Below are 23,563 nucleotides of genomic sequence, written 5' to 3'. Positions count from 1 at the left end.
GGCCTAAGTGGAGGACTTGCTTTGCTTTGGAGGAAAAATAACACGGCAAATCTTATTAGTTATTCGCGTAACCATGTGGATATTGTTGTTGATATGACGGGGTTTGCGAAATGGCGGTTAACTTGCTTTTATGGCTTCCCAGAGCGTAGTAGGAGGGGTAGTTCATGGGATTTAATTCGGTCTTTGAGAAATAAGTCCTCGTTACCTTGGGCGATAATTGGCGATTTCAACGATCTGTTATTCCATCATGAGAAGAGGGGCGGAACCCCACATCCGGATAACCTCCTTCGCGGTTTTGGGGAGGCGCTGGATGATTGTGGACTTGTCTCGTTGCCTACAGTGGGTTATCACTTCACTTGGGATAGAGGGAGAGGTACAGAAGGGTGGGTCGAAGAGAGACTTGATCGGGTTGTCGCAAATGACGATTGGTGCCGTGTGGTTGTGGATGCTAAAGTCCATAATTTATTGACAAGGTGTTCAGATCATACGGCACTGTTTCTTGATGTGAAGGAGCAAGTTTGTCATCTAAGGAATGGAGGGAGGTCATTTCGTTTTGACTCGGGGTGCCGTGGGGTAGTGGAGGAGGCTTGGGCAGATGGTCACGGTGGTGCTTTTATGGATTCGGTGCGTATGTGTGGCGAACGATTGATGAGCTGGGGTGGCGACAGATTTAATAACTTTGGTAAAAAACTAAAGGCGCTCAATAATGTCTTAGTGAAACTGAGAGGCCGCACCGATCATACATCTTTGGCTGAATATCGTCGGTTGGATGAGCAGATTCGTACCTTGGAGAATCAAGAAGATGCTTTTTGGAAGCAACGTGCAAAGCAACACTGGTTGCGTGGTGCAGACTCAAATACGAAGTTCTTCCACAGGTATACTTCTGCACGTAGAAAACGTAATGTTGTTTCAAGGTTAAAAAATAGCAATGGGGTTTGGGTGGAGGGTGAGGGAATGCATGTTGAAATAATGTCCTACTTTCGAAATATTTTTGAGTCTGATGCCACGAGTTCTGCTAATGGGAATGCATTTTTTGACTCAATAATGCCACTGGTCACTGATGCAAATAATAATATGCTATTGCGGCTTTTTGAGGAAAGTGAGGTTAGAGAAGCACTTTTTTCAATGTTCCCTAACAAGGCCCCTGGCCCCGATGGGATGAATCCCGGCTTCTATCAGCAATTCTGGGACGTGGTGGGTCAAGATGTATCTGCGTTTGTTTTAAATTGCTTGCATTCTGGTCAGTTCCCTGATGCACTATGTGATTCTAATGTGGTCCTTATACCTAAGAAGGGTAATCCTGAGTTTGTCACCGATCTGAGACCCATTGCTCAATGTAACGTAGTCTACAAAATAATGGCAAAGATGCTAGCAAACAGAATGAAGTCCATGCTGGATGTAATCATATCCGGGTCACAGAGTGCTTTTGTTCCGGGTCGTCTAATAACAGATAATATTCTTGTGGCTGCCGAGTTGGGTCATTATCTTAACAGGAAGCAGTTGGGTAAGGTTGGCTGGAGTGCTCTTAAGCTAGACATGGCAAAAGCCTATGATCGTATGGAGTGGAGTTTTCTGAAGCGTATGATGTTGGTACTGGGCTTTGAGGCACGATGGGTGGACTTAATAATGCTTTGTGTTACGTCAGGCTCATATAATATCGAGATTAATGGTGTGACAGGTGGGCAGGTAACCCCAACCAGTGGTTTGAGGCAAGGTGATCCTTTGTCACCTTACCTTTTCATTATTTGCGCGGAGGGTCTTTCGTTACTTTTGCAACAGGCTCAAGCTAGGGGCAGTATTCACGGTTGTAGAGTGGCTAGGGGAGCCCCGGCTATTTCTCACTTGTTTTTTGCTGATGATAGCTTGCTGTTCTTTAAAGCTAATAATCAGGAGGCTGTTGTTATTAAAGAATGTTTGGAGACTTATGCGGGACTGTCAGGGCAGCTGGTAAATTATCATAAATCCAGTATTTGTTTTAGTAGAAATACTTCAACTCAGGATCGTGAAGGGGTGGCTGCTGTGTTGGGAGTCGCCCAGGCGGACAATTTCGGTAAATATCTGGGCTTGCCTTCATTTGTAGGCAGAAACAAACGGGCAGTGTTTAGTTATATTGAAGATAAACTCAGGTCCCGAATTGGCTCATGGGATAAGAAACTCTTGTCTCGTGCGGGTAAGGAAGTACTCCTGAAGAGTGTGGCGCAGGCTATGCCCATGTTCTCGATGAGTGTTTTTTTACTACTTGACTCTTTGTGCCTTGCATTAGAAAGAGAAATGAACCGGTTTTGGTGGGGTTCCGGCGCTAGTAAGGGTATTCATTGGATGGCTTGGAACCGTATGTGCCCACCTAAGAAATTTGGTGGTCTTGGTTTTAAGGATTTGAAAAACTTTAATCTGGCAATGCTTGGTAAGCAAGCATGGAGGTTTCTTACTCGTCCGTAATGTCTAGTGGCACGACTTTATAAGGCGAGGTATTACCCATCTACCTCTTTTATTGATGCTACTATTGGTAACTGCCCAAGTTTTTGTTGGAGAAGTATTATGGCTGCACATTCTATGGTATGCGGGGGTTTTGGTCGAAGAATTGGTAATGGTAATTCAACTTGTATATGGGGGCACCCTTGGTTATTAGATGCTTCTGACACTATGGTCCATACTGCTATGCCAAATCAGTTGCAGGGAGCTACGGTGTCTAGACTGATTGATATGGACACAAATGGTTGGGATTTACCGGTGTTAACAGATATCTTTACCCCGGCGGATGTGGAGCGAATTATTAAGGTCCCGATAAGCCCTGCATATGAGAACTCATGGTACTGGGTGGGTGATCTACATGGTCTCTATACGGTGAAGAGTGGCTATAGGAAACTTGTGGGTGAGATCTCGGTCACCCAGGTCGGGTTTGATAAGTGGACAAAGCTTTGGAAGTTGAAAGCTCCCCCTAAGTGGAGGACATTTCTCTGGAGAGCTATTAGGGACATCCTTCCTACAACCCCCAATTTAATAGCTAGGAGAGTGTCAATTAATCCAATGTGCCCTATGTGTGCTACCCATGATGAAACTGTGATGCATTCATTATTTACCTGTGAGTTCTCACAACAAGTTTGGCATGCTTCTAATATCCCCATTAATTTCGTGTCTGGCAGCAATTTTCCGGAGTGGCTGACTCATGCAATGGACATTTTTTATGACAATGTGCTGGTGTCTGTTTCATCGGTTTTATATGCATTATGGAAAGCAAGAAACGGCGCTGTCTGGGATGGTCTACTGCCACGGCCGAGGGCGGTGTGTTACTCAGCGTTGGCAGCAGCTCGTGACTGGCAGAATAATGCTGATAGTGCTGCTTCTCTCTCCCAGGTACCGAGCTTGAGCTCGGCTGCTTCCCATGCTACGCCTCATCTTCATCAATTGTCAACTCACGCTCCACACTATGCGTGCTATGTTGATGCGGGCTTCAAACCTGACACGGGGGACGCCACTTACGGTGCTGTTTTGTTATCAACAAACAATGACTTCGTAGCAGCTATGAACGGGCGTCTTACGTCGTGCACTTGTCCTCTAATGGCAGAAGCTCTAGCTTGTAAGGAGGCGTTATCATGGCTCAAAAATCGTGGAATGGACCCGGTGCGTGTGTACACAGATTGCTCTTCCCTTCACTGGTTGCTCACAAGTTTGGCTCCTGAGCCACGTTCTTACGTCGGCATTGCTATTTCTGATTGTAGGTTTATTTTAAGTTCTTTTCCTGCTTGCTCCGTTGGTTTTATTCCTAGAACTGTCAATTCAGTAGCACATGCTTTAGCTACAGCGGCCTATTCTCAGACTAGCTCTCTGTTTTGGGATGATATGCCCCCAGATTTTGTTGCTTCTTTGATTCAGTAATGCATTGATGCTTGGTTTTCAAAAAAAAAAAAAAAAAACTACATTAAAATACATATTCATTATAATTTTCTTTTCACATCTTAATGCATTTTAAAATTATTTTTCCTTTTTTCCATATATATTTTAGAAAAAATATAAATAAATAAATCATATTACAAATTAAATTTTGTAAAATAATTGCAAGCAAACGACTCATATATTATTGATACTTTTGCACCGATCTTATAATCAAATAAATGTATACATTCAAATATTATAATTATTTATAACTCTATCTTACATTTTATTATTTAAATATATAATAAAGAATTTTATCCGTGCGTGCACGGTTTATTTACTAAGTATGATAGTATAGAAATTTGCTATGATCCATATAGGACATAATTATTCATAGACGTACTTAAATATGTATTAAAGTGGGGAAAGATAAAGAAAAAAAAGTTGATTTTGGATTTCTGTTTTCACTTAAAAATGAAAGTTTGGTGCAGAACTGCAGATGCAAAAGTTCGACACTTGTTAGGCAAAACGTCCAACCAAAGGGTGGGACATCTATACTAATCATAGCTTAGGCATAATTGGAATCTTGAACTCAGTATTTAATTTTTCGGATGGTTAGTAAAATTATTTTTGGTTCACTAATTATTAATTCGATTTGAAAATTTAATTTTTATCATATTAATAACCTACAAATCTATACTGTACCAGTTGTATATGCATATCTCTTCTCATAGGTCCATTCTCTTCCCCTTCCCCAATATACTTTAGGCCCATTTTCTTTTCAAACCAATATTGTTATACGTATCGAGTAGGACTACATTACATTGTAAATTCTAATTAAAAAATTATGTGTTTGTAAATAAATTAAAGATGCATATTATTTGACAATATATATATATATATATATATATATATATATATATATATATATATTAGATCATATGAGAATAAGTGTTCAGTATAAAACTAAGAATCAATCTCAACCTTACATCTGAAAAAATTGGATGGACTAGATATGATTTTTGAAAAAAAAATTGCGGTGTCATTTTCATAATTATCACCAACTTAACTTGAACACTAAGATCTGAAATTTTCAGAACTTTTCAGGTTTCCACATTTAGTACTAACATTTTGCACATTTAGTATTAAAGATTGCATTTGCAAAAATGCAAAAGTACATTGCACTTAGGGTTTCGATTTTAGAGTTTATGACATCGGTTTTGATTTTATTCGGTTTAGTGGTTCACTTTTTACTGCTTAGCATCTAGCATTTACCGTTTAGATTTAAAATTTAACTTTTTCATTGATTTTATAAAATTTACCAAGTTTTCATATTTAATTAAGTGTTCAAGTTTGAATAGTGAAGTTGATGATAATTACGAAAATTTCACCGCATTTTATTTTTTTAAATCTGATCAGAACCATTGAATTTTTATAGATGTAAGGTTGAGATTTTTTCTTAGTTTTCTTCTGGGGTGCGTTATAATGGGATCCAAAAGAATAATCTCATGCTCTCGAAGAAACTTAGCAAGTAGACCTAAGACTTGTCCATTTTGCGGTGTATGTATCGTAATATTCACCACCTCTGTTACGTCTAACTATTTGTATTGACTTCTTGCATTGGTTTTCAACTTCAGCTATAAATAATTTAAAGACATCCCATGTTTCATGTTTATTATGAAGTAAATACACAAAGATAAATCTTTAAAAAGTCATATATAAAGGTAATGAAATATTTTGACTTGGAGTTCGTAGTATCAGAACAACATATGTTAGTATGTTAGTATAATCTCTAACGATGTTAAACTCCTATTGACATATTTTTTTAACTTGTTTGTCTACTTACTTTTAATGTAGAAAACTACATAGCATGCATCTCAATTATATGAATGTATATACAATTATATTTAGCGATAGAATGCAATTTCAAAGAATCAAAGACAATATATAATTGGGCCGGCCCGGTGCGAACCGGGATTAGTCTGAGTATGGTACGAGCTTAAAGATGCCTCCTGTTTAGAAAGGCCTGCTCAGGACACCTTGTGGACATTCCAAAAAAAAAAAAAAAAAAAACAATATATAATTAAACTACGCAAGGTTTAAACATGGTTGGTATACCAAATGTAAGCAATTAATCCATGTAGGCACATAAAACGTGGTAAGCTTTAACTATACTAATCTCTAACCATAGTACGTTTTCTATCGATGATATTTGAGTAGCCTCTTTAATTTGTCCAATGATAATCTGAAGTCCATCGAGTTGCTTAGAATCTATTGGAATAGAGAATTCAATTTTCTCTCACTTTCACTTAGTAATTTAGATGGTGTATGAATCGTTAACTGAGCAGCAAGAAGACTTAGGAAGCCCTTATACTCAACCTCCCATAGTACTAGTAGACCATTAGAGCAAAATTAGTTATTGACAAATGTTAATTTGACGATTTTATCATTGGTGATATATCAATTTACCATTACCATTCATATTTTATGGAAATGCGATGGAATTGACAATGGAGAATGATATTTGGCACAACCAGTAAAGTTAAAGACAAAATTAGATCAAATTATTAACAAAAAACTGCTAAATTGAAAAGTTACTTATGTAATCCAAGAGTAAATTAAAAATTAACTCATCTACATTGCACTAAATTATGAAATCATCCGAAATTATTATTAAGGATGTTCATTAAGTAGATCCCGCTCTTATGTAATACTAGGCAAATCACATTGAAAAGTGAATCACCTAATTAAACTTTTATTAGTTTTAAATTATGAAACTTTTATAGTTTTATTTGTTGCGGCGTGGCAGTTGAAGCCACCAAATTAAGCAATAACTAACCATTAATCTCAAAGATTGTACTGCCACCAAATTAAGCAATACCATTAATCTCAAAGATTGTACATGCAGGCCGACTTACAATTTCCACGTACCACAGTTGGTGCAACGAAACTTATGGTTTGGTAATTTCTCTCATCGTGTTAAAATATTAGTTCTCTAACATTGTCCTCTGATGAAACCAACTTGTTTGTTGTTATATTTGAATTTCAGCAATATGAATGATTTGCAGGTGCGGCCGTGAGCATAGTTTTCTTCTTCTATGCCATAATTTCTTTTGAACTCAAAATTCAATTATGTTGGGGTTTTGGTGATCAGATAGACCCAAACCCAAAGTCTTCTCCCTAATGCCTATGGTCTTCCCTCCATGTACCAACACCTTTTCCCAAGGCTCTAATCTAAGACTAATGTTGAGATTAACGCCACAAGAAACAATAACAATTACATAAAGATAAAGTAAAGAATGTAAGATTTATGTGGTTCGACAATATGTCTACATCGACGGGAGCAAAACTATTCTTTTATTAATGGTGATGGTGATAAAACATTTAGAGATACAAACAATTTATTTATAGGCCGGCATCTCTAAACATGTACATGTACAAAAATAATACCCTTTGTACCAGGGCCGTTCCATTAAAAATATGGGCTATGTCTAATAGTTTAATATGTACCTTCACTATTTTTGTTACGAGATGCAATCTAATTAAATATAATATAGTAAAATTGCAATCTAAATATAATAGAGTAAAACCAAAAACACACATAATAATAGAGAGACAAGAACATAGGAGAAGAGAGATTTTTATTAACATTTAGATTTCACTATAATGATACTACGTACAAAGAAATATCCTATGGTCCAGTGGCACCAAGTTGCTCTCAATGGAGGCGATATTGACTCTTTGTGCTTCAATAGGTTGAAAAAGTAGTTATGAATAGATACCGGCCGCCTAGCGTATCACCATCTCGGTGGTCTAGGCGATTGGCCGGCTAGGCGGTCGTTTTGAGCGAAATAACCCTAAATTGTTCAAACTCTAAATATTTTTTAAGTTTAATATTTAATATTTTAATATTAACTATTAAAGTATTAAATATCTTATAATCATCAAGTCTTAAAAAATTAAAAAAAAAAAAAAAAAAAAAAGTAAACAATTTTTTAAAAAATAAAAAATACACGTCGCTCTAGGCGCTAAGCACCCCCTGAGTACGTCATTTTGTATACTACCAAATATTGTTCATTCAGTACAAAAATAATATACTTTTAGTATATTAAAAATGTACCTTATATTTAGGGAAAGTATATTATTCTGTATAATGTATATTTAATTTACAAATAATGTAATTGTAGTATATTAAAAATATATTTTTTTATGATTCACACAACATTATGTTAACCATGGTTCACATAATAATTTGCCGGTCTCTCACTTGTCGTTGCATTTGAATCTCAATAGTAAATTTGGGCATTCTACAAAAAAAAATAAAAAATAAAAAAAATAAAATAGTAAATTTGGGCTGGTATACTCTGGCCCAACACCTATTGTACTCAAATTCATATAATTTCCATTGTGTTAGGTGCCATTATTACAACGGAGTAGCAAATTAAAGTTGGAAATCGGAGCTGATGTTCCAGAATCCAGACAATGATGAAGAGTGTAGCCCAACAACAATAATTGAAGAGCGATTGTACTATATTCCAATGTCTAGAACTGCATTGTCATAAGTTTCTGACGATAAAACTTTTGTAGACAGGCCCATTAGACACATCAATCAATACTTTGTTTTTTTGCAAGCTCAATCAATACTTATTAGTTTCCATATGGTCTAGTGGCACCTTATTACACCTCTATGGAGTAAGGAAGTGAGTTTAAGTTTCAATGGAGGTGTTGCTATTTTTTTGTGCATGAACAGATACTACATTGTAACATTGAATCAATAGTACTCAACAAAAAAAACTTTTGTGTGAGGGAGTAAAAATAGCTCCCAAAAAAAAGTAGATAAATTCTACTACATGGATTCTCATTTTCTACTCCATTTTTACTTCCTGACGTGGCAAGATATGATAGGTTATTTCATACTGTGAGGGTTAATATCAAACTTTTGTGTGAGGGAATAAAAATATGGAGTATAACTTGGAAGTCCAAGTAGTATTTTCCTATGTAAATGTTTTTATTTTGTGGGAATTTTCCTATGTAGATAATATATTATTTCTATGCATATAATACATTATTTTCTAAACCTAAACATCATAACGTATATTAACTTTATACATAATATTTATAATTTAAATGTGCACAAAATAATATAAAAATAGATTACACTACTACTACAAATTAAATTGATACCATATCACTCAATATACATCGATTTTGGACTACCTGATGAAAAATGTCAATAAAATAAGATAATTAATATATATATATATATATATATATATATATATATATATATATATATATATATATATATATATATATATATATATATTTAAGTTAGTTTGTCAAAAATTGACTTAGTAAATATTAATTAAAAATAATTTATACTATATATGTTTCCTATTATATTAACAGATATATATTATATTATATGTTTCCTATCTATGTCATTGATCTCAAGCATTTAATGGTCCAAATCTGACCACATGGACTCATAAGAAGCGGGTGGACTCATTTGAAAATGAGTATATATATATATATATATATATATATATAATTACAATCATATGAGACAACACCTTCCCGTGAGACAGTGCGACAACGTGAGTGCACATATATAGTCTACTTCACGAATGCACACACCCTAAACTGTGTGCACTCATGTAGGCTATAATTTGATCTTGAATGAATCACTAATTACTATATTTAGTTGAATATTGTGATCTTTTATAAATTGTGTTGAAGATCATGTATTAAATTTAATCTTTTAATAGTTTTTGCATATTTTTGTGGCTTACAGTGCATATTTTTGCCTTATAGTGCGCATTGTCCCTTATTCCAGAGCACATTGTTGTGCCTTTCAGTGCACATTGTTATAGATCGCGTATGTGGGAATTTTTTTTAAAAGGAAGAGTTGATCATGGCTATGATTTCACCACATGTTTCATCCAATGTTGCAAAAATCCCGCCTAGGCGCCAATTAATTGCCGTTTAGGCGCTAGGCGCCGGTCGACCACCTAGCATATCACCTTAATCGGTGGTCTAGGCGGCCGACCAACTAGCCCACCTAAGCGCCGCCATGGCTGCTTATACGCTAACCGCCTAGGCCTCTTACGCGCCGACTAGACCTCCTAGGCATCAACTAGGCTGCCTAGTCGGCCGATTAGCTATTGTTCTTTTTTTTTAATGGGTTATTTCGCTCAAAACGATATCGTTTTGAGCGAAATAACCCTAAATTGTTAAAACTCTAGATATCGTTTTGAGCGAAATAACCCTAAATTGTTAAAACTCTAGATATTTTAAGGTTAATATTTAATATTATAGTATTAACTATTAAAGTATTATATAGTTTATAATTATTAGTCTTTAAAAAATTAAAAATACTTTTAAAAAAATTTTAAAAATAAAAAAATACACAGGCGCCAAGGTGTCGATTAATCCCCGCCTAATCGCCCTAGGCGCTAGGCTCCCCTTGAGCGCCTAGCGAATTTTTCAACTATTTCACCTGAGGCATCCATCTCACTAGAACCTAAGCCTATAATATATATATATATATATATATATATATATATATATATATATATATATGTGTGTGTGTGTGTGTGTGTGTGTATATATATATGTATATATATATGTATGTATGTATGTATATATATATGTATGTATGTATATATAGGCCCTTATTCACGTGAGGACACCTATTAATAGAAGACTATGAGGACAAATCATATCCATCCAATCATATATATTGAATGGCTAAGATCTTGCATATTAACATAATCAGGATCACGCCTAAAATAAAAAGATGTAGCCTAAATATTATTATTGAGGGCAAAGTAGAAATTTGATATCAATCCTAATTAAGGAAGGATTATAATTAACAATCATAGAGTTGGAGTTGGACTACAATTATGGTAGACAATCCTTTCATTCCTAACGAACGAGTGGTGCGACTGAGCGTAGAGGATGGAGGAGGTGATTGCTACAATAGAGAACACGAAACCGAGAGAAGTGAATTTTGCCATGGATGACGAGCAGTGGATGGGTTATGAGCACTCATTTTGGACGGCAAACATTAACGGTAAGATACGCAAACAAAACTAAATTTATATATTGCATTTGTAATACCAGGTGGAGAATTGATGAGATTCTAATTTTGTAAAAATGAAATATAGAGAAGGACAATTTTGTCTTGAGGGTATCTTCTTTTTTTCTTTTTTCTTTTTCCCCCTTTCTGGTGCATGCATTATATATGGAATTGAAAATACTAAGGGAAGGCATGAGATTCGAATTCTATGAAAATGAAAGAATTACAATTCCGCGTAATTCCTTTGAACCAAATGAAAAATAATTGCTTGCTTTCGAAATTAAGTGAGATTGAAATTCTAATTTCCTCCAATTAAACGGATGGTTAGTTTTATTTTGTAAAATGATATATTTTCAAAATCGATGTTAGTTGAATCCAATTATTTTGTAATGTCTTAGACCTATAGTATAATGAACCATGCACGTGCCATTTGATGAATTTAAATTTTCTTTGTTGAAAAACTGTGGAACACTTATTTTTATTTTTTGAAAGATGATATATATGAGTGGACAGATGCAGACATATATATTCAACTCTAGACATGCAGATATATAATTTTCATATTTCATAAATTGAAAGCTTTAGATTATATAATATATCATATGATCCACATAGAACATTGAAAGAAAAAATCTGTCTAAAGAAAATAGTTGAACAAATTTTATGTAGCTTTGGAGTGCAGATGTTTCTAGAAAAATATAGAAAAACGTTAAAAACATTGTGGTCCAACCACACTAAGACCAATAATAATGGAAAATGCATGTGTCATGCAAATTACTATATAATCCTTATCATCTTACATTTTTGTACATTGAACCATTCATACTAGTTTTAGGAAAGTTGGACCATTTTTGTACACAAATTATCGCACACAAATTTATATATAAACGTAATGCATTCTGGCATGCGTATGTAATATATCTTCTTTGTAATTTCATTTATAGTTGGATTATTGGTGACCAAACAAAAATATGTCGCATGCAATAACTATAGAAAAAAGGGTCAAATAAGCCATTAAATTTTATCTGAAAAGTCTAAGTCTTTAAACTCTTTAAACTTTTTTTAAAAAATACAATTATATACCCTTTAACATGTCAAATTGAGATAGTGAAGCCCAAGAACTTGTAAATGACGTATTATTACAGATTATTTCAGTTCAGGCATCAGTCCAGCGAAAATCCGGCGACCGGTGATGGCTCGATCGTCGCCGGCCGCCACCTACTAGAAAAGGCAATTAAAAGGTCGCCTTCTTTGGCGAGGGCAACTAGATCTGGTGACTGGTCACCTTCTTCGAGGGTAGGCGACCAGTTATGGTGACCTTTACTGGTCGCCCTGCCGAAGAAGACGACCTTTTGGTCGATGGTGATGTTTTTCGATAAGATTTTACCAGTAAATTTGATTTATTTGACCAAAAATATATTTGAGGGTTTAATTGCACTTTTTAAAAGTTTGTGTACGTAATTGACTTTTGGTGTAAAGTTTAGAGGCTCATTTGACCATTTTCTCATAATTATATACCACCACTTTAAAATTTGACAATTTAATAATATAAAATTATGTACCATAATTAAATTATTCAATTTTAAGAAAAATTTTACTTGACTAAATTGTTAATTTTTTTTCGAGTCTTTCTTCGTTCGTTGGACGGTCCGAGTCTACCGGACTAATCCCCGCTCGCTCTGGGAGGAACGGGAGATGGCCCAAGGAGAACCATCGCTTGTGGGAATTGAACATGAGTTCTCCCAAAATTCTTCCATACAAAGAGAGTTCACTTGCCACTTGAGTTATCCCATTAGGTTTTTTTAGTACTATTGTTAAGTTTACTATTAATTAATTACTCCGTAATAACTATAATGTCTAAATCTAATTTTATATATTTTTAGAAAAGATTTAGTTTTAAAATTGTTTATTGTAGAGTATACAACGTATTTATCTTTAAAAAATTAAAAATATAATATTCAGTATTCAAATTAAATAAAAATGAATTATATGGATATTGAGGTGCAATATTTTACATAATTTGTATGTTTAAGTAATAGTCAAAATCAGTAAGATTGTGAATTTTACCTTCAGTTAAATATATAAGTTTGAACCATAGATGGGAAAAGGAGATAAATTATAAATGTGTCTTAATTAGCTAACAAGTATATACATTATTGCCATAACAAAGTTAAGGATTTACGCCATGCGGTTGCTAGCAAAACAAAAGTATAAACTTTTTATTAAAGTACAAGCAGGGTTTCCATTTTTATTGATGAAGTGTTAGTCCAACAAGAATAATGAAAATCGCGAAATAAACAAAAACCACAACCCAAGCTACTCAAATCCCTTGTACATTAAAGGATGGGAAGTTCTACTTATGCATATATGGGGAGTGCGTTGAAAGCAAAGTAGTGGGGAAACAAGTATCAAACCCACAACCTCTTACTTAACAACACAAACACCAACCACCCAAGCTACTCAAATCTCTTGTACATTAAAGGGCGGGAAGTTCTACTTATGCATATATGAGGAGTGCGCTAAAAGCAAAGTAGTGAGGTGGAGACGTGTATGGTCTAGATTGAAGACTAGCCGCCGATGTATACATTTGTCAACCATCTGGAAGACCTTCAACACTATATAAGACACCCTTGCTTCTCCTTAAAGATCATTCATTGAATTATAATGACGTCTTTGCTTGGTGGTTTCTGCTCCTAACCTCTAACCCATAAACTAGGGTTTGATTTCTACTAGCTACATTATTATTTCTAGTCCCCTATTTTGGGTTATATCTTATATTATTTATTTAATTGGACCGTCATTTTGAGTCAATATCTCGAGTTTTGTACGTACTCTTTTGGGTCTAACGCCCAAAACAATAATACTACTATTTTCTTATCCTGTTCTACACTTTCATACCCGATTTATGGTAGACGTGATCTCGACAAAACCATCAAATAGAAAACAAAAAAAAAAACAAAACAAAATCAAAAAAAAAAGTGATTTTAATTTTTCATTTGTGGTAGTGGTAAATATTTAAATTTTTTAATTATTCATATCGTAAATTGAGTCTCTTAAAATATAAAATTTACCATTAATAAACCACTTAATAAAGTGAGAAATCAAATCCCTTAATTTGATAATATATAATTGATGAACTTAATTTACATTGCAGTCATAACTAAGTGATAAAAATGTCATTTTTTCTTATAAATAAATATCTAATATAATAAAATATAAAAACATAATAAGTGTGAATGATGGTTATACCCTTCATTTATGTCCGTTTTTTCGTTACGTTTTTTATACACTATGCTATAAAAATTGTATTATACAATATTTTGGGCAAACATACCCCTACTGTTATAACTTCCGTTATCTTTTTCACTATTGTTATCATGCGCATGCATCCACCACATATTTTCTTATCTTCTTCAACAATAATAATAATTTATACACATTATATATTGGAGTTATATGTTAGTTAATTCCTAAATTATAAATATTAAATTTATTAAAATGTTTTAGATTATTATTATTATTATTTACAATAATTTAAATATCTAAAATCTAAATAAATCTAAAATTTTAATATAAAGTAATAATATTGGGCATGCACCTATTTTTGCCCATCACGTATAGAAAATACTAGTAATAATAAATAATAAATGTCAAACACATTGTGCTTAGGTGGCATCTCTGTGGCTTTCCTTGAGGGAATGTCGCATGATTGAACATCGGTGGTGGGGCAAATTATTGTGTGGACCACCATCCAAAACGACGCCGTTGAGTTTTATATATGAGTTAGAATAATGTACTATACATTATGTGCTAGAATATAATCTTGTACATATTGTATTGTGTTAGAATAATACATTATGCATTAGAAGAGAATGAAACTTCTAAGGTAAGATAATGTGTACTTTATGAGTTATAATAATGTACATTATGCTTTAAAATAATGTACATTTTGAGTTATAAAAATGTATGTTCCGATAGGTCGCGTGAAAAAAATTATGCGAAACGGTGTCGTTTTTGGACTGTGGCCCACACAGTTGTGTGGACCACAGTCCATGCAATAACTATTGTGCGGTGGTGGGGTATTGAGTCTTTGGGATGCAACACATAGAGAAAGCATAGAACAGATTCTACGTTGTAATAGAGCCAATAGTATTCAAAAAAATAAATAATAATAAATAAATATGAGATTGAAAAGTTGACATCTAAATTAATTATCTAAAATTCTAAATTGAAATTTCATTTTCGAATTATATACCTTGTAAGCTCAAGAGTTTTATAATATTGCTTTTAGATTTTCTTTGCCTTTTCATTTATAAAAAAAATAGTTATTATAGAATTGTAATTAGAAAGTATATACTTCTTACGAAAAGAACATTTCGATTTGATATCTTTTCTTCCCTTTTCTCTTAAAAATATAGAATTTTCTACAATACCAAGCATAAAAATATAACTTTATTTTATTAAAAATTAAAAGTGACCGGGATTCATTTATATATAATTTGAAAATTTTTTGACTAAATAAGCAATATCAATGGTGTTTAATTAACTACTTACTGCAACTTTTTAATCTTTTATGTGTGATAATGTAACTTTTCCTCAAAATAAGAAAAATTGCATGTAAATAGTGTCGGGGTTTAGCATCGTTGCCTGATTTAAAGGTCATGATTGGAGGCGGTAGTATAGAGGTCTAGATGGGATCTCTTGTCCGCACATGAAAATTAAGATTTGATCGATGAGCTGATTGCGTGACTCATGATTTACCTCTACAATAGTTTGATCCGTTTAGAATTAGTCCGGTAAAATTAGGATCACCTATGTTTAAAAACAAATAATAGTAAAATAAAATTTGTAAACAATCTGAATAAAGAATAGTGAGTCGTACACATGTGACAATATTATTATGGCAATCAAGAATTATAAATGCTGCGTTTGGAATGATGAGGTGCTGACTCATACAAAAGGGATTTTCCTACCATGCATTAAAACATTATTTAAACAATTCCGAATCAGATTTTGCAGTGTGACCCTCCCCACCCTACTTAAATGCTCTTCTTCCCCACTAGAAATACACACCACAGAGTGAGAGAGAGAGTTTAAAAGAAGGCCTTTCATTTCCTTGTGCAGTTTCAGAACACGGTGAACTCTTCCATATAGAAACTCATAAAAAAGAAGTCTAGAAGACATGGGTGAGGTATCTCTCTCTCTCTCTCCTCTCTCAAAATTATTTTCCATTATATTTTTTTCTTTTTTTTTTTAATTGTTGATGTGATGTATTTTGGAAGGAGAAGAAAGGGGAAGGGAAGGAGGGTGAGAAGAAAGAAGAGGTGAGCAAAGAAGAGAAGAAAGAAGAGAAAAAGGAAGAAGAAGAGAACATTGAAATTGTGCTCAAGGTTGATATGCACTGTGAGGCTTGTGCTAGAAAAGTCACAAGATCCTTGAAAGGATTCCAAGGTATATTTACTCATTAAAAAAAACTATTATTTTACAGTGCTTTATTCAATGGTACCTATAATTCTATACATATATTAAGTATACGTGGATATAATTGTATTATACCATAATCTCTTTTTGAAAAAAGAGATAAATACAGCATATAATTTGCTGAGAAATAAAGTTATAAAGTATAAGACATGCATTGTAATCATGACATTAAAAATTTACCTCATAATTATAGTTGTTTTCCCCTTGCAAGAAAGGATTTTTACTGTTGTTTTGTTACTTCTCCCCATTTCCCCTTTATTTGTATTTATTTTTTAAACTTGTTAAATTTGTAACATTGTGGTTATCAAATTAACAGTCCGATCAATTTGATTGAGTTGCCCCTCTCATTTCTCCTTCACCCACATAAATAATTGTTAGTCAAACTTGATTTACAAATGTTGTGTAGTTTGTAGGTTACTAAAAAAATAAAATAAATAAATAAAAAAAGACGTTTTTTTGTTCAATAAATCCAAAGATTTTGATGATCCACTAATATATTGTGACTGTTTTTTAATTAGTACATCTCCATAAAACTTATATAAAAGGCTACAAAATTAAATTGCAAACCTTTCACACATAACAAAAGAATTTCATAGTCATGTTTTATTGGCTCACATCTCAGTTTCTCACCTAGCTACCATGACACCAGACACAGACATTTTTCCAATGTACACAGCTTATTATACCCCAAGAATATTATACCATAAAGTTGTTTTATTTTTATTTGTTTTTTTAAAAGAATACTAGTTATACAAAAAAAAAAAAAAAACTTTATTTTATAGGGGAATGAGCCTTCTTTTGTTTCATATATACTTTAGCCCACTACACACATGAACCTGATAACCTTCCAAGTTTTGAATTCAAAGTCTTTGATATTCTCAATGAGTTATTAGACAATAATAAAAGGCCACAGTCCAACATTGGCCTACAAGTACAAGACATATTATTACTTTTATGTTCCATTGATATTTACATGACAAATTTTACAATATCACTCATTCACTCTTCATGTTAAGATGTAACTTTCTATACATTTTTTTACGTTTAATTAGTTTATTATTTAAAAAAAAAAAGTTTTTCTTTTACTCTTTGCTATCTTGATTATTGTGTTTACTCACTTTTAGTCCTTGAGTTCTAAATTAATAAAATTTGGTTCTATAATTATAAATAAAATAAAATAAAAAATTGTATCACTTTTAGTTTTCATGGCCGTACAATTTAAAGTTCATATTTTGAGTAATTGTCAGAATTAAAAGTGACGCATTTTTAATCATCAGAAACTATATCTAGTCAACTTTGAACTTGAACCTTAATCTAGCTTTATAGTAATTAAGGATTAAAGGTTTATGAGTTAAATTTGATAACATACAGGAGTGGAGGAAGTAACAGCGGATTATAAGGCGAGCAAAGTTGTGGTGAAAGGTAATAAGAGTGTTGATCCTATGAAAGTGTGTGAAAGGATTCAGAAGAAAAGTGGCAGAAAGGTTGACCTCATTTCACCTATTCCCAAGCCCCCTGCTGCTGAGGAAACCAAGCAAGAAATCAAAGAGCCCCCTAAAGAAGAGAAGAAAGATGAGGTATGCCTACTCTCTTCCACACTCTCTCTCTCTCTCATTTTTTTATGGTGTTTTAAAAAAGTTATGTTCAAAGCAGTAAATGTACTTTGAACATTGCCAAAATACTAACAAAAAGGGCATAGTTTTTTAGGAGTTAATGTGCCATAAAAAATTCTTATAACATCTAAGAATGCTCATGGTTTTATGGAAATTTATCCCATAACCATGGTACACTTTGAATTGTGGACATTAATTCAAAAATAACATTCAAATTATGTGTATGTTGTTAATAGATTTTGTGCTAGTAAATAAATTGAAAACACATAATATATTAATTGAAAATATATCATATGTTAATTTACATAAACATAATTTTTAGATTAGGATACACAATGCAAATAGACTTTAATCCATGGTATTACAAATGCGATTTTACTCCCTAGCATCCTAGGGTTGTAGCTTTTGTTTTGACTCACCAAACAGACAAATATAACAATTGTGTGCCTCCACAGCTTTGTCAGTGGTACATGCTTTTCATCTTAATTAAATAGCATCCTAGAGTAGTTGCAGTGGCTTATGTTTTAACCTAGCTACTCAATCAAGTACTACCTATTATTGGACATTAAATTTTAAATTTTGAGATCAAAAGACCAAAAACCCCATCCACTGGCTTAGGGAATGGAGGCAAATTATACAAAAGACTAGGGTTTACCTTACATTGTAGACCTTATCAAAAGATAATTTTCAGATTCTATATCTGTAATTGATACATTCTGCACCTTCAGTTGGCCATTTCTGTACCTGTAGATATCATATTATGTGTCAGTAATTATCAAGTTATTTGTTTACATGTACAGAAACGGTTAATTGTAGGTATAAAATGTGTTAACTAAAGATATAGAATTTTTGTATCAGGGTTCACAATACCATATGAACCTGGTCCATGGTATAAAAATTGGAGAATGGATGAATGGGCCTTGGGCGGCAAATTATTGCATGGACCAAAAATAAAAAGTACATTATTTTTGTACTGAAGGTACATTATTTTTGTACTATAGGTACATTATTTGATATCAAATAATGTACCTTCAGTACAAAAATAAAGTACCCTAAAATAATGTACCTACAGTACAAAAGTAATGTACCTTCAGTACAAAAATAATGTGTTTTTATTTTTGGTCCACACATGGTCCATGCAATAATGATTGGGCATGGGTTGGCAACAAGAATTATGGTCTCATGATTGTTGAGATAGAACACATTCTTCGTTTTGATTTCAAAGCTAAACCTCATGTCAAAAGTCATGTGTTTGAATCTCTGCGTGATCTGATTATGTTTCAGAACTAACATAACAATAATGACCAGTGAAAATTGAGAGTGGTGGGTAAAAATTAGAAAACAAAAACAGATAATTGTCAAAACAGATGGAGTTGTGATTGCGGGTTGTGAGCTGACATGAAAGCAACACAACATAGCAGAGTGAAGTTGCAGTGTGTTGGCAAAGGACAGCCATGGTGAGTCACACAACAGCACACACTCCCCTTTGGGCACATTTTACAATGCAATGCAATTGGGGGGTGGACCAGCAAGGGAAGAGGACTGTTCTGTTTTTTAGGTGAAGAAGAGTTATGGATCTTTTTATTTCCAAAAAAAAAAAAAAAAAGAGTTATAGATCTGAGACTAAAATATAATATTATCAAAAGCTGCAGTGTGAAGATTAGGCGCATTACATTATGCATGGGGCCTAAAGTTGTCCTCACTCAAAAAATGTGCAATAAAACAAAAACTCATTTCTGCAAAGCTACCATATCATTTCAGCTTTTAATGAAAACAACAACCACAACGAACTAAACATATATGCATGGGAGATCGAGTTGTAAACGCAAGAAATTCTTAGTCAATGTGACTTGTCACGTTTACAATATATTATATTATAAATATTTTATGTGACTTCTTAATATGAAAAAGTTTTATTAAATTCTAATTAATTAATATAGAGTCAAACTATTGTTGGATCAAGTAAAATATTCTAATTATAGGTGCAAATTTGTGTTTATTTATTGTGAATATGTGCTTTATCTTAAACTAAAGTAGTCAAGTCCTATGATTTATTATTTTATTGATTGCTACTAGGTCTAATGTTTATTATAATTTTATCATTTTATTTATGTCTACTTTAATTTTCCGTGATCCTCCATTCCTCCCTCCCTTTGTCATTAACTTCAATCGAAATGACTATTTATGATGTAATTTAATTATTTAATGTCAATGGTATTTTTTGTTGTTGGAAGAATTGGTAAATATTTGGAGGTGTTTGTTAAATACGGAGTAATTGTTAGCTGATTGAGTTAGTGTGTTTGATTAGTTGATAATATTAGTTGATTGTAGAAAAATATTTGATAAATTAGCTGATAGCTTATTACATGCAAAATGACTTTCTCAAAAATTTATCCAAAAAGATATTTTGAGCAGCTTTTTGAATTTTAGTGTTTTGGAGCAACAAGTTGTTACAAAAAAAACCAATTAATCAAACACTTATACGACTATTTAACCAAGTTAAACATCTAATAGTGGTCAAATAAATTAAAATTGATTGATAAACTATAAATGTTATCTGGATTTTCTTTTTTAATTGGTTTTCTTGTTGCAGCCTCCTCCAGTCGCAACAGTCGTTCTGAAAGTTCAAATGCATTGTGAGGCATGCGCTCAGGTCTTGCAGAAGCGAATCAAGAAAATTAAAGGTACCAACCATCAAACTTCACACCCTCCTTCTAACAAAAAAAACCATTCTTTTTGTTTTTTTTTTTTTTGCTTTTTCTACCCATGTCAACAACTTATTCAAATATTAATTTTTTTTGTTTCATCAAAAAAGTTTAACAAGTTATAGTAAAACCACATTATTTGAACACCATTGATATTTAAAATCATAAGGAAAAATTGCATTTTAATCCCTCAATTATGAATAAAGTATAGATTTCGTCATTCAATTATTTGAAGTGTATATATTTAGTCCCTCATCACAGTGATGAATTTGGTCCCTCGACACTAAATATGCATTGTAAATAATTGAGGGGCTAAATTTATATTTTGCTCATATTTGAATGACTAAAAGTGTCATTTTTTCAAATCATAATATATATGAGTGTGTGTTAGAGAGAGAGAGAGAGAAAAATATATTTTAGATAAAATAATCAATCATTATATTGTGGACCACTGACATACATGTTTATTTATTTAAAATTTTATTTTTAGTATATACTATCTAAATTATTATGTGACCCGGATTCAAAATACACAATTTACATATTAAATGTTCACAATTCTTTCTTTAAAAAAATGTTCACAATCTACACACTGAATGTTCACAATTCAAATTGTAAACATTTAATATGTAAATTGTGAACAATCAGTATGTAAATCATGTATTTTGAATGCGAATCCACATTGCAAGGTAGACTCGGATCCATGGTATAACTATTGTACAAATTATCCCCCACCCCATTAACAATGCTTATATATACTTCAATTTTTGAAAATATTTAGCTTAGTACTAGGGTATAAATTTATTATATATTCATGAAAATTAGTTACGTTGTCCAATTAGAAAAATGTCATATATTTAAAAGTTTAAATAATTATAACATAATTATGGAGTAGTATTTTAATTAGTGGGAATTAATGGCGCATGCATGTGATACACTGATACACATACATACATACATACAGGCGTTGAATCAGTGACAACGGAGCTCGGAAGCAATGAGGTTCGGGTAAAGGGCGTGGTGGATCCTGAGAAGCTTGCGAGGGACGTGTACAAGAAAACAGGGAAGCAAGCTTCCATAGTGAAGGAGGAAGAGAAGAAGGAAGAGCAGGAGAAGAAAGAAGGGGAGAAAAAGGAAGGGGAGAAGAAAGAGGGCGAGGAAGGCAAGGGAGAAGAAGACGAAAAGAAAATGGAGACAGAAATGAAGAAGAACGAGTTCATGCCCCCCAAATACTACTTGGATTACGCCTATCCTCCCCCTCAGATTTTCAGCGACGAGAACCCTCACGCTTGCACCCTCATGTAAGCAAGCAAATTAAACCATTCTCATCTGGATCGGAGGGATCGATAGTTTTTGAATTGGTGAAATTTTTATGCAAGCTAAGCAAATTAAGCAATTTTTCATGGTCTGATATGATATGATGTTAATAAGCTAAGGCAGTATGTAATGCATCCGTGGTACGGTGGTGTTAGAGTGTTGTGTATTTCTTTAATTTTGTTTATTTTTACCTAATAATTTGAACTTTTGGTTGTGTGAGCTGAGGATGGAGGAGAAGTGAAGAAGAAGCTGTACATAGTGACTTCAAGAACTTGTTGAATTGGTTGAGTTGGCAGATGTAGTTTTAGCACTGCGTGCGTTTTTGTCTGCAGAATTTAAATCAATATATGTATGTATGCACTTCCTTTTATTTGCTTTCATTTTGGCTTACTAATAATTCCACCTTTGCTCCTGGTCCATCACGGTGATATGATGTTAGAGTTTTGCATGTTTTTGAGCATCTTTAACTTTGTATGTTTTCGAATCAAGTCAAATTAAATATGGTTCTAGTTGGATTAATTTTAGGGTGTGTTTGGTTGGAGGGTTTAGGCATAAGGTATGGGTATCAAAGTGATTGTTAGTGTTTGGTTTATAGGTTTTGTGAATGCTACTATGGGTTTGGAATACCCCATTAATGGCAAAACCCATACCCTTATTAGATAAGGGTTTCATCTCCCTTCATCATTTCTTCCCCAACTATTAATAATCATTCTCATTCCACCCACCTACCAAACATGCTAAATAATTTCACCAAAACCCATTACCTTTACCAAGTATTTGATACTCATTCCGATTCCGATTCCCATGTGCGAACCAAACGCACCCTTAGTTTTTCCTATTCATCATCTGCATACAAGTTAAACATTTGAAAATTTGTCTCTTTTAATCTCTCATCTCTCTTGCCTTTCTTATATATATTTCCAATCTAGAGATTAACTATTACAACATATTTGATTCATGAAATAATAAGTATTAAATGGAACAGATACTACATTGTAACAGAGTCAGTAGTACTAAAAAAAAAAGTATTAAATGGAATATTGTTCTTGCAAATAAGCTTGTTGCATCATTTCTTAATACATTATATTCTCAAGAATATCAACTCAAATATGAGTTTTAGGAATTATTTTGTATAGATTTTTTGTTGCATCATTTCTTAATACATTATATTCTCAAGAATATCAACTCAAATATGAGTTTTAGGAATTATTTTGTATAGATTTTGATGATGTCAGATAGATTTTGGATATTTATAATATTTTATGTACCGACTCTTTAATATGTAAAAGCTATATTATATTCTAATTAATTAATATAGAGTCAAGCTATTATTGGATCACGTAAAATATTTTAATTATAGGTGCAAACTTGTTTTCATTTATTGTAAGTGAATATGTGTTTTATCTTAAACTAAATATAGTCGAGTCTTATGATTGAGTGCTATTAGGTTGATCTAATATTTATTTTCATTTTATGTATGTCTTTTGTCATAT

The 23,563-nt window shown here is 32.9% G+C and overlaps 1 protein-coding gene across 2 annotated transcripts; it reads left to right on the top strand.

Moving 5' to 3' along the window:
* Positions 1-15,991: 15,991 nt before the first annotated feature.
* On the top strand, positions 15,992-22,487 carry LOC116001135 (heavy metal-associated isoprenylated plant protein 7-like). 2 transcript variants are annotated; one of them, XM_031241028.1, is made up of 5 exons: positions 15,992-16,145; positions 16,237-16,405; positions 17,807-18,012; positions 20,642-20,732; positions 21,718-22,487. In XM_031241028.1, the coding sequence occupies exons 1-5, from the start codon at positions 16,137-16,139 to the stop codon at positions 22,056-22,058; spliced, it is 816 nt and encodes a 271-aa protein (XP_031096888.1). In that variant the 5' UTR covers positions 15,992-16,136; the 3' UTR covers positions 22,059-22,487. The 2 variants fall into 2 exon arrangements, with proteins under 2 accessions (XP_031096888.1, XP_031096894.1); XM_031241034.1 differs by having other exon boundaries at positions 16,017-16,145; positions 16,243-16,405.
* Positions 22,488-23,563: the final 1,076 nt, after the last annotated feature.

Source organism: Ipomoea triloba, chromosome 1 (genome assembly GCF_003576645.1).
Source record: "Ipomoea triloba cultivar NCNSP0323 chromosome 1, ASM357664v1".
Classification (NCBI taxonomy): domain Eukaryota; kingdom Viridiplantae; phylum Streptophyta; class Magnoliopsida; order Solanales; family Convolvulaceae; genus Ipomoea; species Ipomoea triloba.
Note: the sequence above shows the minus strand (reverse complement) of the source record. Positions and strands in the feature narration are given on the sequence as shown.

Coding starts and splice junctions, on each gene's coding strand:
- LOC116001135 (XM_031241028.1), top strand. Junction 16,406..17,806: donor ATCCTTGAAAGGATTCCAAG/GTATATTTACTC, acceptor GATAACATACAG/GAGTGGAGGAAGTAACAGCG. Junction 20,733..21,717: donor GCGAATCAAGAAAATTAAAG/GTACCAACCATC, acceptor ACATACATACAG/GCGTTGAATCAGTGACAACG.